General features: G+C 35.1%; 1 protein-coding gene across 5 annotated transcripts in view; it reads right to left on the reverse strand.

Annotated features, from left to right (window-relative positions):
- Positions 1-503: 503 nt before the first annotated feature.
- Positions 504-16718, reverse strand: part of NBN (nibrin) — a 45443-nt gene continuing 29228 nt past the window's right edge. For 3 of the 5 annotated variants that reach the window (XM_023648665.2, XM_014728036.3, XM_070222263.1), the window contains 5 exons: positions 13463-13534; positions 11920-12075; positions 9243-9356; positions 1894-1943; positions 504-689 (listed from right to left, as the gene is read on the reverse strand). In XM_023648665.2, the coding sequence (XP_023504433.1) occupies positions 659-689; positions 1894-1943; positions 9243-9356; positions 11920-12075; positions 13463-13534 (423 nt within the window). In that variant the 3' untranslated portion in view covers positions 504-658. The remainder of the gene's footprint in view (positions 690-1893; positions 1944-9242; positions 9357-11919; positions 12076-13462; positions 13535-16718) is intronic. The other 2 variants (XM_023648663.2, XM_070222264.1) reach the window with 1 other exon arrangement.

Here is a 16718-nt window from a genome sequence, read left to right on the forward strand (position 1 = left end):
CATATTGGTTTCTGGTAGTAGAATAATATGTGGGTGACATCTTCACCACTGAGATCCATTTCATTTGGGTCACTTCAGCTCAGGGAAAATTACAGCATAATGGAAAACAAAAAAATTGTGTTCTGATATGCCTATGATCTTCCAAACTATTCAGTGAAAAAGAGGAAGGTGTAGAGACTGTATATGTTATAATTTTTGTAGGAAATTACCGAAAAATGATAAGCACAGAAATTTGAATAGGCATTCAAAACCTCTGGAAAGACTCATAAGAAATGAGTATCATGGATTTTTTCTGAGGAAGGGAACCAAATAACTAGAACAGTGGTGGAAGAGAGACTTTTTAATCTTTCACACTTTTGTACTTTTAGAATTTTGAACTGTGACTACATTAAGTATTCAATAAATAAAAACCACATTTAAAAATGAAAAAAATTACCATAAGGGATGAGATGACAAAGACTGAAAACAGAACAAACAATACTAATTGTTGCACACAAAAGAAGTGGAGTTTTGTGCATTTTATTTAACAAATTTAGCCCATAAAATATTTGTAACTTAAATCTTTTCTATACACTATATATGCATGTGTCCCAGAGGAAACCTGAATTAAATGCTTGATAGGAAATGTTTCTCCATGGCTTCTTTATACAATCCTCACTTATCTTCTCCTTTTTACATTAGGATTGTATCTGCAAAGAAAGCAATGAGGTTAGATGATATCTAGATAAACGATGGCATTTCTTTCAGTTTCAAAGCTAAAGGGTTTTCAAAACATAGTCACACTTTGGCAAATAGAATGAGAATGCTAATTTTATCCTTAGGATCAGATATTAAGCACTGATATTTTTACTTTCATTTATCCTTTTGATGTTGCTTGGTTGAATATTTGGTAAAAATAACATACCACCAACAGAGAAAATTCTGTAAAAGCATTAAAATAATTCATGAAAACAACAGTTTAGAAATAAATGTTTATATATTCAGTACAGCTTCAAACAGACCCGTCATCCCCCACTAAATTAAAGTATACCATTTTCACAGAACATAATGAACCTAAAATAGAATTCCTTTACAAAATTTTCTTCCATAGCAGTTAAACAAATGTAGCTGGGCAACCAGATATTCTCATTTGACTATGAAAAAGCAGCATAGTTTGTCAACATTTTCACCAATGATTCATATTGTCAATAATGAAATTAAAGAATCAAATTGGCTACAAAGCAGACTCTACTGTATTGTACTTCTTGGTTCTGCCTTTAAGTTTGGGAAAACGTTATTCTCCCCTAGCCAGTATCCACCTATAACACAGTATTTCATGAGAATTTGAAAGCTAATTATTATAAGGTTTGTTGGGCCTGCAGGAATGCTGAAAATACGTTAAATCACCCATTCTATATAATCACCCATTCCTATCTAACTCCTCTAAACCTCCCTCAAAAACTTTCTTCAAAACTTTAATCTGGCCTCTTGTTTTTATGCATATGCCAATTAAAACTAAACAAATGGTCTGCTATTTTACTTGTCTTAATTTAAAACCCATTCATTCATAATTCTACTCAGAGCTGAAAATCTCATAAATTTATCAACCAAACTCACCCAGCACAGGAAACTTCTTTTGCCTGAAAGCCACCATACAAATTTTAAGTATCCTGTGATACAGTACAACTGAATCAACCTCAAAGCCTGAAGTATATCCAGTAAAATCAATTAAGAAGTGCTCAAGTAGTAAAAAGAAAAACATACATTAAAAAACAAAACAAAACATTTTTTAAGTGAAGGACTGTCTATTTCTAGAGACAGAAGAAACAAATATTTAATTTCTATTTCCAATGATTAGAAATTGAATTTTATATAATCTCAAAGATTCATGAGAAAGGTGAAATTAAACTTTACCTGAAAAGATCATCAGCAAGAGACTCTTCTTTTGCATGCTGATTTTGCACCTGTCAAAATTAACATAATTTCAAATATTTGCTCAATGATGAATATATATATAGTTAATGAACTGCTATACTGGATGGTCACAATCATGCGTTCTTACCTCTACAACATCTCTCCTATTTAACAAATCCTCCATTTTTACCTCATGCCAAGGTTATTGTAAAAGTCTTCCAATTAAACAACTTTCTCCAGCCAATCTCTTCTCAAAGGCAACCAAAACATAATACTGCTAGCTTACTGAGTTTTTAAATATTTTTTCCAGCAGAACACTTTTACTAAATGAAATTTCAGTGTTTTGAGGTCATACCACTGATGCAGGGGCTGAGAGGGCAATATTTACTACACCTTCAACCAGAGCAGCCCTATAAGGTAAAGTGGCTCTCCTTCCCCAGAGTCCCAAGTCAGGGCTCAGAAGCCGCTCAATTACCTCACCCACAAAGTAATTTTAAACACAAACTCCCCAAACTCCTAGAGCACCTTCAAGAGTTTGGACCGGAAAAACCCTGTACTGGGTGTGTCTTCCTAAAGTCGAGCTACAATCTTATCACGTGCCATTCATAACCTTTCAATGACTTCTCCCATCTACCAGAAATACCCACAAACTCTTGAGTTTGACCCTTAAAATGGGAAAGGCTCTTCATAACCTTGCTCCACTCTACTTTCTCAATCACTTTTCACCCTCCTCTTCATGAACTCTGTATGCAGTTAAAACTAAATGACAAAAAAAAGAAAAAACAAAACAAAAAACCAGACTTGCCTCCTAATAAATGTCCTACTAAATGACCCTCTCAGCTTTTGTTCATGTTTCTCCCTCTGTCCAGAAGATTACCTCCTTTTTTTCCTCTTCCCACATCTGACCATCTTTCAAGGTGCATTCATTCAATAATTATTTAGTGCCCACTATGAATCAAAGAACATATTTTTCACCTCTTTAACAATGGCTTTTTGATCCTCTTCATTTAAAAATAATGTCTGCTATGAAGAACTCCCACAAAACTTCAGCCACACAATTCCTAAATGCTTATCAATTTTTACCTTCTGTTATAAGTATTTATATCCTCACTAAAAGACCACAAGTTCTTTGAACACAGATACTGTTTATTTTTACTGTTAATAATTTACATTTGTGTATTTCCAGATACTATCTTAAAACTCTTTCTCAAAAAATCTCATTTAATCTTCATTTAACTTCATTACTACTATTACACTATCATCCCAATTTGGACCAATAAGGAAACAGAGACTTAGGTTAAGTAACTTGCAGAAGATCAAAAAGTCATCATATGAAAGAAGTGGAATTTGACAAGGTCTACCTAAGTAAGAGCACTAGCTCTTAACCAGGCTGTTACACTGCTTCTTAGTCTTTGGAAAGGGCATAGAAGAATGACATGCAGGGATTCAAACTTACAGACTAATTTTCTACTTATACAGTGAAATGTCAAAATGAAATTAAATCTTTTCTTTTCATATTTTCTAATAGGTATAAAAGAACACAAATGGGAAGATTCATGATTTTCATAAAGCAGTTGTCAAAAAAGCTGCTGTATCATTAATCTAATTATTCTTAAAGGCTTCCTGGCAGGGGATGCTAATTTGAAAGAAAAACCAGTGAGGAAAAACAAGCTTTATTGTATATATCTTAGTGAAAACATTAAGTAAAATAGTATTAAGAAATAGAAATCCTCACATTACTGGCATTTTTCAAGGATTTGGGAGAACTACACTTCACAGTCTTTCAAAATTCAAATCAGGTTGAATATAGTTAGAGAATTACTACGTTTAATGTACAGAATGAAAACATCCTAAATTCAAGGAAACTTCAGGAACTGATTCTGTAATACTAAGATTGGCCTGCAGCAGCAATAAAGGGCTGAAAAAGAACAAAGGGCTGGGAATAAAGAAAAGCAGCTGGGGCAAGCCTAGGGAAATGAGGTGTCAAGACAGTAGGACATTTATATATAGAAGCTGAGCAATGCAAAGAAAGTTCACTCTATTATTTACTTTAAACAGCTGCCAAGATGAAAGCAAACAGCAAAGCTACTCTATGTATCAGAAGGGGGAAAAAGAAACTGGAACAGAACATGCAAAAGACAAAGAACTTGGTCTGCAAGAAATAATAACCCAAGAATAAAAAATAAATAAAATTAATAAGAACATGAAAGCAATAAAATAAGAAAAAAAGTCAGATGATAGAAAAACCACAATGAAATAAAAAGGGGAATGAATGCTAAGTAAACAAACTGAGACCTATAACACCATTCAGAATTAAATAAATTAGAAATAGCTAACACTGTTTCCACTACTATAAACGCTTTATAAATAGTATCTTATTTAATCCTCACAAAAAATCTGTGAAATAGAGATACTATTATTGTTCCCCTTCTGCACAGAAGGCAAGAGAGGTATAAAGAAGTCAAGTCGGGGATGGCCCTGTGGCCGTGTGGTTGGGTTTGCACGCTCTGCTTCGGCAACCCAGTATTTCACCCGTTTGAATCCTGGGCGCGGAAATGGCACCGCTCATGGGCCATGCTGAGGCAGCGTCCCGCGTACCACAACTAGAAGGACCCACAACTAAAATACATATACAGCTATGTACTGGGAGGCTTTGGGGAGAAAAAGGAAAAAAATAAAATCTTCAAAAAAAAAGAAAAAGAAGTTAAGTCATTTGCCCAAGGTCACATGGCTGATGAGGAATAGAACAGACACAACTGAAATTTAAATTTGTGCCATAGTGAAAGAGCTTAAGAAAACCACAATGAATGCAGAAGAAATGGATGCAGAGGGCAAAGGTGATCTAATAAAAGGATAGTTATGTCTTAAATGTAGAGAACCCAAACAAATATAAAATGTTTTGAAAGATGTAATAGAAAAGTTCCTTGAAATAAAAAGGAACTGCATCTGCAAATCAAAAATGCACACTGTATTCTAGGAAAAACGAAGGGAGAATGATCAACATGGAGATATATTCTAATTGTTATTGACTTTCAAGCATAAGAAGGAATAACGCAGGTATGGAAAGTCACCTAAAAAGGGGAAGAAAAAGAACTGTCATAAAGTTGGGGAGGGGATGTGGAGGAAATACAAATAATTTCCTCACTAGCCACAGCAGGGAGCCAACAAATATTGTCTAAAATCAAAATATACAGTTTGAAACAAATACTGATTCTAACCTGATAGTTTTTTTCATATATTTCCTCATTAGTCTTAGAAAGATCTCAGGAAATAAAGTATCTTGGAGAGAGGAAACATTTACACAAAGTCAGCAATGCTTCAGTTTTACTTCCTTCTATCAATCTCTCTTCTTCCCTTCCCACTCTGTCCCTGCTTCTCATTCCTCCTCAATAAAGAGATGTTTAGAGTATTATTCACTTAATGCTTAAATAGGCAATTTTTGGGCTTTGTGATTTTAAGTTATTCATTCTTGTGTGTACTACCATAATTCTTAATATTTTATAAATGTACATTCCAAAGAATTCTGCACCTATGCATCACTCATCAAGCCATGCTGTAGTGGCATCCCACATACAAAAAAATAGAGGAAGATTAGCATGGATGATAGCTCAGGGACAATCTTCCTCAAGAAAAAAGAGGAAGATTGGCAAGAGATGTTAGCTCAGGGCCAATCTTCCTCATCAAAAAATAAATAAAATAAATAACTTTTTTAAACAAATTGCTGAAGACTACATTAAACCCATAATAAAGCAAAATACAAACCATAAGAGGTTACCAAGTATCACAGCCAGCTTCGGCCCTGCCCTGTTGGTATCTGCAAACCATAAACACCTGGGCTCTGCTTTGATGTCTGTATGGGGGCTGAGTGATAGGAAAGAAACGCAAGATGGGGAATCTATTGACTCCAGCAGTAAAGTGTGAAAAAGAAATAAACTCTACAACACAAAAGGAGATAGCAAACAAACATGCCTGTCTTGACCCTGGCACACGGTGAAGGAAAGAAATAAAAAATCTCACTTAAGTTTATAATGACAAGCTGGACTTCACTCAGGCTTCTCACCCAAATATATATTAACTACCTGAGTGATCTAAAAAAATCACAAGCAGAGTAAAGTGGTCTCACATTGGTAGATCAAGACTGGCAGACACAGACTTATCTTTTCTGGAGGAAATAAACCTGAATTTAGGACACAAGGAATTCCTACAGATCAAGTTATACGGAAATGAGCAGTTCACATTTGAAGACCACAAAACATATACACTTGGAAACAAGGTACCATAAGAGAACCAGCAGAAACAGATCGACGAACGCTTTAGGTATTGGTAGCATTAGGCAAAGAATACAAAAGAGGAGCTTAAAAATATCAGCAGAGAACAAGATTTAGAAATGATTGAATCAGACTTCCAGAAAAAAAAAAAAATACAATAGGCTGAATGAAAACTCAATGGATGGATGGAACACCAACCCAACAGAGCTGAAGATAGAAGTACTAAACTAGAAGACAATCTGAAGAAATTACCAAAAACACAATCCAGAGAAACAAAGAGATGAAATACACAGAAGAAAAGGTAAGATACATAGAGAAGAAAGTGAGATTTAACTTACGTCATACTGGAGTTCAAAAAAGAGATACTGCCCTCAAGTAGCAAACAGCCCTACTTCAAACAGCCTGCTGAGATGACATGTCTGTAGCCCACCTTTGAGTTCCAATAGCACTGGATAATCAGGCAATACAAAGACTAAGAAGAAAACTTTCTAACCTTGGATGAGGCCTCTGATTCTCTCTCAATTCAATGGTCATGTGTTTCTGAATTCTTAACCGCCATGTAGTACTTCTTCTATAGCAAAAAGTTTCCCACTTTACTGAATTTTATTAAATTCTCCAGTTAAATAAAAAGTAAAGGGCTGCAAGAATTATGGATCAGGTGTATGGTCTTGTTACATAATATCCACCAGGACTCAAAACACCAAGGGACAAAGTAAAATAGAAGCACATTCTTGTAATTTTTCCTGTGAGTTCTCACTATAGCAGTGTATATGTAGCTGACACATGCAAATGATGAGTCCTTGGAAACCGCATAACAACATGGAGAGCTGTAAGCAGTTCCTATTTTTCCAAAACAGCAATGTTATAACTGAGGCTTGGGTTTCTGAGGCTTAAGGCAGTATATTAATTGTAGATATGATCAAAGAAATGGAAAACTATAAAATTGTAAAGCAATTTCAAATATCAAAATTATACTGCTAGTTCTAGGGTTTAAAACAATATGAATTGCTTATAGAAGTATTCTACTATAAAAAACATAGACATATTAGTACATGCTGACATAATATATATTTGATCAGAAACCAATGTTTACATTAAACATATAAATATGAGTGAAATGATTAAATGGTTGAGATTTTCCTTAAAATACTCCAGGAAGAGAAAAAGTTGGAAAAGGGAATAGATGAAGCAAGATGTGCAAAATGCTGATATTTGTTGAAGGTGTGTGCTTGGGGGTTTGTTTTACTATTCTCTTTATATATGTCTGAAAACTTTTCATAACAATAAGTTTAAGAATCTAAACTAAATATTATAAATAATTACTACTTAATAATTAATATTATTTAACAATTTCTCTTCCCTTCTTAAAACTTAAAAAGTCTCTGTGGGGAAAAATGAGACAGATCAGTAACAAGTGCCCAGAGAAGGAGCCAAGTTTCCCACAGTAAGCTGTTGTCAATTGCATAACTGACTTTAAAGCTCTTCCCCTGACCTTTGAGATGGTGCTCATGCATCATTAAACCAAAGTGTAAATATGTAACCACCGATTATGAAGTCAGACTCTAATCTTATACTACATACAAAAATTAACTCAAAAGAGATCAAAGATCTAAATGTAAGAGGTAAAATTATGAAATCCTTACAAGAAAACATAGGAGAAAAGCTTCCTGACATTAGATTTGGCAATGATTTCTTGGATATGACATCAAAAGCACAGGCAACAGAAAAAATAATTGGACTACATCAAAATTTAAAACTTCTGTGTATCAAAGTACATGATCAATAGAGTGAAAAGGCAACCCAGAGAATGGGAGAAAATATCTGCAAATCATATATCTGATAAGGAGTCAATATCCAGAATATATAAAGAAAGAAAAAAAGAGATACCAGAGGGGCTGGCCCCGTGGCTGAGTGGTTAAGTTCACATGCTTTGCTTTGGTGGCCCAGGTTTTCCCTGGTTCAGATCCTGGGTGCGGACAGGGCACACTCGTAAGGTCACGCTGAGGCAGCGTCCCACATGCCACAACTAGAAGGACCCACAACTAAATATACAACTAAGTACCAGGGGGTTTGGGAAGAAAAAATAAAACAAATAAAATCTTAAAAAAAAAAGAAAGAAAAAAAGAGATACTAGAGAAAACGGGGAAAAATATTCACGAAAATAATGAACGAGAAACTCTGAAATGAATGAGAACGGCTGAAACACAATTTTCAGATTTAGAAAGCCCAGTCCATTCACATAATATATAACTGATATATTTGTAATATCCTCCATATGACTGTATGACCATCCTTTTGTTATCCTTTAGTTTTGTTTTTTTAAAAGATTGGCACCTGAGCTAACATCTGTTGTCAGTCTTTTTTTTTTTTTCTTCTTTTCCCCAAAGCCCCATAGTACATAGTTGTATATTCTAGTTGTAGGTCCTTCTGGTTGTTCTATGTGGGATGCCACCTCAGCATGGCCCGAGTACTATGTCTGCACCCAGGATCCAAACCGTGAAACCCTGGGCTGCCGAAGCAGTGTGTGTGAACTTAAGCACTCAGGCACAGGGCCGGCCCCAGTTTTGTTTTGTTTTGTTTTTTTGGTGAGGAAGATTGGCCCTGAGCTAACTTCAGTGCCAGTCTTTCTCTATTTTCTATGTGGGATGCTGCCACAGCATGGCTTGATGAGTGGTGTGTAGGTCCATGCCTGGGATATGAAGCCATGAATCCCAAGCTGCCAAAGTGGAGTGTGTGAAGTGGCACTTCACACATAGTGGCATAATCACTATGCCACTGGGCTGGCCCTTCCTTCAGTTTTCTTTTAAATTTCTGTGGATTAAGTCTCTTTTTTCCCCTTTACATCAGGATGTAAACTTAATTAATTTGTTTAGGTCTCTTTTTTCTTAACTAACAAAATAAATTTAGAAGTCCCTTAAAGAAGTGTTACGGAAAGATATAAACTAATCTTAATGCTCTGTAACTCAACAATTTTCCTGAATGAATGACCTTAAGTTTAGTTTTAAGAAGAATGTGCTCTAAGGAAACCACAGGGACCAAAATGCAAACCAAAGAAGTTACCAGGCCTCACTTCCTACTAACCTCCATTTCCTGCCTTAACCATTCTTCTAATTCTGTACTCGTTCGAGCATGATGAGCTATTAGATCTGATCCTCCAATGATGTGTGGAAGTTTTCCTGCTCCAGGAAATGTGACCTGTTAAATAGTAAAAGCATTAAGGTTAAACGCACTAACAAATTAAGACAATCATTTTTTTAAAAGCTCATAAAAAAAGCAAAGATTGTAAATCACGTATAACCTAAGTGCCAATGATGTTTATATTCTATAAATGAAAATGAGAGACAGGTAATTGTGCTAGACGCATATATTTTTGCCTTTTACTACACCCAGATTTAGATACGTCTCTGGGATTTATCTATTAAGAAGATTTTAGGATTTTTAATTTGGAGTTTTAATTCAAAAACGGCCTTAGCTCATCATCTACCAATTAAAGCAACGCAAGGTGAACACGCACACACTACAATTTAAAGTATTATACTTTGTTCTAAAGATTTCAAAGTTTAAGCCCTTTCTAGTACCCATGAAAATTTAAGTCTTAAAAACTTTACAATTTATAGATCCCTAGCAAGAGATGTTAACAGTTTATACTTTTAATTGAAATTTTAATTGTTTACAAATAAAGGGGTGCTAATAAAAAGAAAATATGTGAAAATGCATATTAATCACATTGCTAATATTGTATTTACAGAGTAATAAATCCTTAATATTTATGTGACATATCTTTAAAATTTCAATATATGAAGTGGGAAGGGAATTTTAAATTAGTTTTCATCATCAAGTAGTATTTTAAAAGTACAAATAGAGTCATGTCATTGACTTGGGTATATAAAGAAAAAACTCAAGATAAATTCTTTCATTAGAGGCAATCCAGTTAAACATCTTTCCACACAAATTTTGGCTTGAATTTCTTTTAAAGTCTCAAAAAAAAATTCCTGAGGTAAGGATACTAATATTTTTAAGGGTTTTAAATTTTCCCAATCTACTCTCCAGAAGTTTGTACTACTTTATACCTCTTCACCATTCCTGGCCCTATAGTGAATATTACTGCCTTTGTCTTTGGTGACTTCATTAATTAAAAAAAAAGCTTTTTTTTTTAATTCAATGATCTTTTTTAAATTAAATGATTTTTTTAACCAAAAAAAGTATGTTTTTTGAATTTTGACTTAACAATGAGATTTTGTAACACAACAATGAACATGAAGAACCCAGGCAGTAAGCGTGCCCCTGTGCTATTCATGAGCCACAGCTGTGGGGTGGGAAAGAGTAAGTGGGTGCTATGTAAGTGGGAGATATTTCCATCTTTCCCTCTGAGTACAGGAGATTCTTACTGTTAAACAGAGTTTAGAACCCTTTAGACATTGTCATAGTAGGCAGAAAACTAATTTAACTGAGAAATGTTTAACAGTCGTTCACATTAGAGAGAAAAAACTGGAACACCTGACAGTGACAGCAGAATCACAGAGATCATGTTCTAGAGGAAAGCAGTCTTCCACAGAAATTACTTTTGAAAAAATTACTGAATTCTGATCAAATGAATAAGCAAGAGCTAGCAGTCAGTAGTAGGTATGGGGCAAGAAGCAAATATCCCAGAACAGACAACAAAAGAATACAGACTGGATCAAAAATATTCTTTTAACCATACTGATAAAATAAATATCTTATTAGTTCCTAAAGGAAGAGGAACTCAGGCCTGATGGTAATACTCAGTGTACGTTTATATTTTGTTTTATATATACATGTAATAATAAAATGTCTAGCTTTCATGATTGAATGTACTCATTTATTTTCAACAAATCTGTTATTTTTATGAAGTCCTGAGTTAAAGAACCCCTTCAGGGGCTGGTTGGGTGGCGCAGCGGTTAAGTGCACATGTTCCGCTTCGGTGGCCTGGGGTTTGCTGGTTCGGATCCTGGGTGCGGACATAGCACCACTTGGCATGCCATGCTGTGGTAGGTGTCCCACATATAAAGTAGAGGAGGATGGGCATGGATATTAGCTCAGGGCCAGTCTTCCTCAGCAAAAAGAGGAGGATTGGCAGGAGATGTTAGATCAGGGCTAATCTTCCTCAAAAAAAAAAAACCGAAATAAAAGAACCCCTTTCTCATAGTCACAGATCAATACTAGAACTGGGAGAACCCTAACAATATAGCCAAAAGCCTGCTGCTTAAGGTGAGGAGAACCAGGTAAACAGCACCCTTTTGTTTTTTTCCCTTAAAGATTGGCACCTGAGCTAACAACTGTTGCCAATCTTTTTTTTTTTTTTCCTGCTTTTTTCTCCCCAAATCCCCCCAGTATATAGTTGTATATTCTTCTTCAGTTGTGGGTCCTTCTAGTTGTGGCATGTGGGACGCTGCCTCACCGTGGCCTGATGAGCAGTGCCATGTCCACGCCCAGGATCCAAACGGGCGAAACCCTGGGGCACCGAAGCAGAGCGCACAAACAACCACTCAGCCACGGGGCTGGCTCCAAACAGCACCCTTTAAAGAATTCAGTCTTACTGAAGTTTTCTTCATTCTAGGTGTTCCATATATTAACTGCTAGTTCACGTCCTTCCTAGAGTCATTTTTTAAATTGTTTTAAGCACAAGAAATAGCATCAGTTTTCAACATGAACTGCTTTTATTACTATTATGCATTAACAGTATTTCTAAAAACATTTCAAAAGCTGCTCTCTTGTGATACTTTAAAGGAATACATACCTTTTTGAATTTCTTGAAATTCTTTAGTTGACCATAATCATCATTTACTCTGGATGCATCTCTGGAGGTAGAGTTACTAACCACCAGTGATCTAAATTCAATCAGTAACACCTTCCTTGGAAGCATCTCACCATGATCCTGAAGCTCGTCATTGTTCTTAAACCAGGTTAAGATGGATAGGTAAGAAGAAATAAGAAGGAAAAGGAAAATTACTTGTCATTTAGGGGTCTATAGAAAGAAGCTCAAATACTTGAAAAAACAGCAGAAAAGGTTTATTTCTGGCACCTGAACTTTTCATCTGGAATTAAATCATATCTACTTCAAAACTAGAAAATTACTTACTCAAGTACTCTATAATTTTAGAAACGTTTACAATATATTTACCTATGACAGAAGGCTAATAACCACATAGTATTTTTAATTTGGTATCCTATTCTAACAAATACCATCTCAATAAACAATTTATCTTCTTGCATATAAAATCTCAGTGTTATCTGCTTTTCATTAAAACCATACAAGATTATTATACAATCCTTTCTACAAGTTTTCATCTACTATATTTAGGATTTCTTGGATTTTCAATAATTTATATTTTTTATTATTTTTGACACTTCTGGACACACTAGCTCATTAACTGAAAGCCACTTTTTAATTCCAGATGAACAGCTATTAAATCAGCCTGAAGATTCCTTCCTGTTGCTGGATAAGATTCAAGTCATTTATTATTAACCAACTAGTTAGTTAGATATCAACATTGTTACAGCTGCTCAAGGCTGACCATCTTAGTTTTTTAAACTGCTTTACTATATATTCATATAAAAGATGCTAATAGGACTAAGATGACAGTCAAGGAGAGAAGAAAAAAGGGAAAAGTCAAAAGAAAAGGTTTATTAACAAAATGTAATCAGGAACTCTAATAACAATAGCCTAATACTTTTGCATTGTGTTTTAGAGTATACAATATTTCACATTCATTACTCTATTTGACATAAACAACAACTCTGTTGAAAAACTATCAATCTGATTTTATAAACAAAAGACTTGAGGGGGCCGGCCCTGTGGCCGAGTGGTTAAGTTCGCACTCTCTGCTTCAGCGGCCCAGGGTTTCGCCAGTTCAAATCCTGGGCGTGGACATGGCACCACTCATGAAGCCATGCTGAGGCAGCGTGCCACATGACACAAACTAGAAGGACCCACAACTACAAATACATAACCATGTGCTGGGGGGTTTGGGGAGAAAAAGGAAAAATAAAATCTTTAACAAAAGACTTGAGGTTCATAAATGTGGAAATGCCTTGTTCAAGGTCACATATCTATGAAGTAGAGAGCAAGGAAATACACTCAGGCTTTTCTCCATACTCTTTTTGCCATACCACGGTTGTAATATGCTATCCATTTCCAGAGGACGCATTATTATGAAATAGACCAAAATTATAGAAAGGGAATTAATCCTAAGAATGTAAACTGACAGAAATTGATGAAGTGATGGTCCATAAGTCAAATCTTTATAATAGTTAAATAAAATAAATAAAAATTTCCTCACAAATAGTTCTTCTTTAGTTGACCAGAGTGATTCTTTCTTGAGTTCACATTTCTTCCCAGTTTCACTTTCTTGCTAAAGAAATAAAAAATAGAGTTCACAGGAGTTTAAAATGGTATCTTTCTGAAAACCATGAAATTCATGGTTTCTGAAATTCATGCTCTTGACCCAGGTAGTTGACTTTCAAGTCATCTTTCCCAGAGAAACTATGAGATAAGAATAGAAATATATGTAGGAAAAGACACTGTAGTATGAGTTACAAGAGCAAACAACTGGAAGCAATCTAAGTTCATATAGGTTATATACGTAAAGAATATTTAATTATTTGAGATAGGATCATAAGTGAATAAAAAATGGCTAAAAAATTGCATTAACACTTGATTCCAAGTTTGCAAGATAAGATTTAAAAAAGAAAATACCAAAATATTAACTATAGCTATCTCTAGCTGGTAGGAGTATCAACTGTCACTATGTTTTTATTTTCTGTATTTCTACAGGAGTATGTATTATTTTCACAGTCAAAAATAAAAAGAATCACTTTTAAAAGATTCTATCTAAATCTATATTTAGAATTGAATTTTAAATCCCCCTTAATTCAACAAGAAAGTTACTCTAATTGTCCAAGACATTCATCTGTAATAAACTGAAGACAGCCTTGTATACAATCATACTATCCTTCACATTCATATATGTAGACCATGTTCTAGACAAAATCCTATTACGAAGATGGCTTAAGTAAAAATTACAATCCCTTTGGATAGAACGGGGGGGGGCATATCATTTTACATCAAATCTGCAGTGATTCAGTAATAAAAATTCAGAAAAATTTTAATAGGAAAGTTGGAAAGGGCAGAAAAAGAAACGTACTCTGTGCTTGCTTAGAGACTAAAGAGAATTAATGTTTTCATTTACCAGTATTAAGATTAAAAATTTATATTCCAAGCCTACCATGTGCCCTTTTACTGAGTACTTTCGTAGACATCACCAAGTGGAAGGCGCAATCAGAACATTTTACTCCCCACACCTTTTCCACATCCTGCTCTACTACCTCAAACTTGCTCATCCTCTTGAGCAAGTTTTTATTTCCTATCTCACAGAACCTACCCAGACACTCGGACTACAAGCTTGGGAAATATCCTATATTCTTTCCCCTCTCCTCATTTCTCATACTGAGTCAATCACCAAGGCCTGGAGATTCTACCACCTAAAGGCCTATCAAACGTTTCCTCTCTGACTGCATTTCATGTTAGCATGCCCAGTGCCTAGAATAACTAAATGAATAAATGAATTAGATTCTGAGAAAGCTAACAGAAAAAAGCAGGGTAGACCTGTGTTTCAAATTGCTATTCACTGTGCCAAAGTCTAATATGACATTTATTTTGTACTGTATTTTTATTTAGAATGTCATGAATTCTGAAACAGTAAAATAAGGACAAAGAAAACTATGCTACAGAATCAAGAGTAAAATAAAATAATTATATTCCCTGAGATCATTATATAGCAAGTATACCTTGGCTATTAAATGACAAGTGTTTTCAGGTTCACAAAGACTGTTTAATGTTTCCCGTATCACTGGTGTATGATGCTCACTTCTCATCTCTCCCAGTCTGGGATCTAATGAAATATAGCTTGGGTGACACGAGCCCTGGGAGAATGTGCGGTCAAAGTAGGTATTTAAGAAGATTAATTAGCAGCCATAGAGGACGGACCAAAGAATTCTGTGACTTAAACCATAACAATTTCCAGACTGTGAGCAATGGGCCAATATGGGATAGAATTTAAGGAAAAGAAAAAAAAGGGCTATAAAAAAAGATTAAAGTACTTAATAGGACAAGAAGACTAGGGAAAGAATTAAGAACATATCAGAAAAAATTAAAAATAAATACAGGAGGAAAGGGTACCACAAGGGAAATGCATATCCAAAGGTGTGGCCAAAATAACAGAGCCTAACTTTCTAAAGACTAAATGCTTATAATATTATGTAACCTGAATACAGATTCTGAAAGAGTCTGGAGCTAAAGTGACAATGTAAATTCATAATGCAAGTAGAATAAACCTATCTTTATAAAGAGATGTAAAGTTATTAAACTTAGGAAATCATCCCTTGGATTTCACCAAATGCCATATTAAACTAACTTACCTAACTCTTCACTATAGTGGAAATTGATGCAGAAGTGACTTCTAGGATATATAAACCACTTGGTCCAATTAATGTCTTCTGTAAAGTGTCAGCTAATATTAAATCTTTGGTAATAAAGACCCCTCTGTCTCTAAAGTTCTCAATCTGGCTAGAGGATACCTCAGTATCCATTCCCCTTCTTCCTCTTAAGTTCATTAAGGATAGCAATGTACCAAACTGAAAACATTTCCCAGAACCCTGTTGTAAGTTGAGGGGGAGGGATGGGAAGTGGCACAACCATGACTAAATTCCAGCCAATAACAAAAGTTATCAGGTGGGGTTTCTGAAAAAGCTCCTTAGAAAGTAGGGAGGAACTCACGTGGAAAGACCTTTACCCTGTTCTCTCTCCACCTTCTTCTTCCTCCCTGGAAAGTGGACATGATGGCTAGAGGTGCCATCTCATAGATTAGAAAGACAGACACCCAGGAAATTAATATTATGGAACTGCCAAGCAGCTTTGGTTACCTGCTTCTGGGTTTCTTTCATAAGAAAAAATTAACTCTATCATCTTTAAGCTACTGACTTTAGACTTTTTAAAGACAGCAAAAGGTATTCTTAATCAATAAAGGGAGAGAACTTTTTCTGGGAAGTAAACTGGATGTACTGAATCGGGATCTCTGGGGCTTTGGTCTGGGAATCCATATTTTTAAAAAGCTCGCCAAGTAATTCTGATGCAGCTGGTCCACAGAGGGCATTTAGGATTCACTTATAAGAAATAAGAAATGATTCTCTCCTTTTATATGAAAATGCCAATATATAGGCTAAATAGGACACACACTTTGTTTTTTCAGTAGTAGCTATAAATTTACATAGTGCCTGACACACACTAAGTTTTCATCAAATGCTTAATTGCTGTACCTTCCAATCACTTAATTCTTATCCTCTTACTCAGTCCTATCTTTATCCAGTAGCTGTTTACAGGAGGGGACAACCATAGACATGACTGAGAGTGGAGCTAACGGACCTATGTGGGAGATTAGAATATTAAATTTTGATTTCATGAGGTCAGTGTTCTCACCTAAAAAGCTAACTAGTCTACAAACAATATCCAACTTACTGATCTAAAAAATAGGAAATACT

This window comes from Equus caballus, chromosome 9 (genome assembly GCF_041296265.1).
Source record: "Equus caballus isolate H_3958 breed thoroughbred chromosome 9, TB-T2T, whole genome shotgun sequence".
NCBI classification, from domain to species: Eukaryota; Metazoa; Chordata; class Mammalia; order Perissodactyla; family Equidae; genus Equus; species Equus caballus.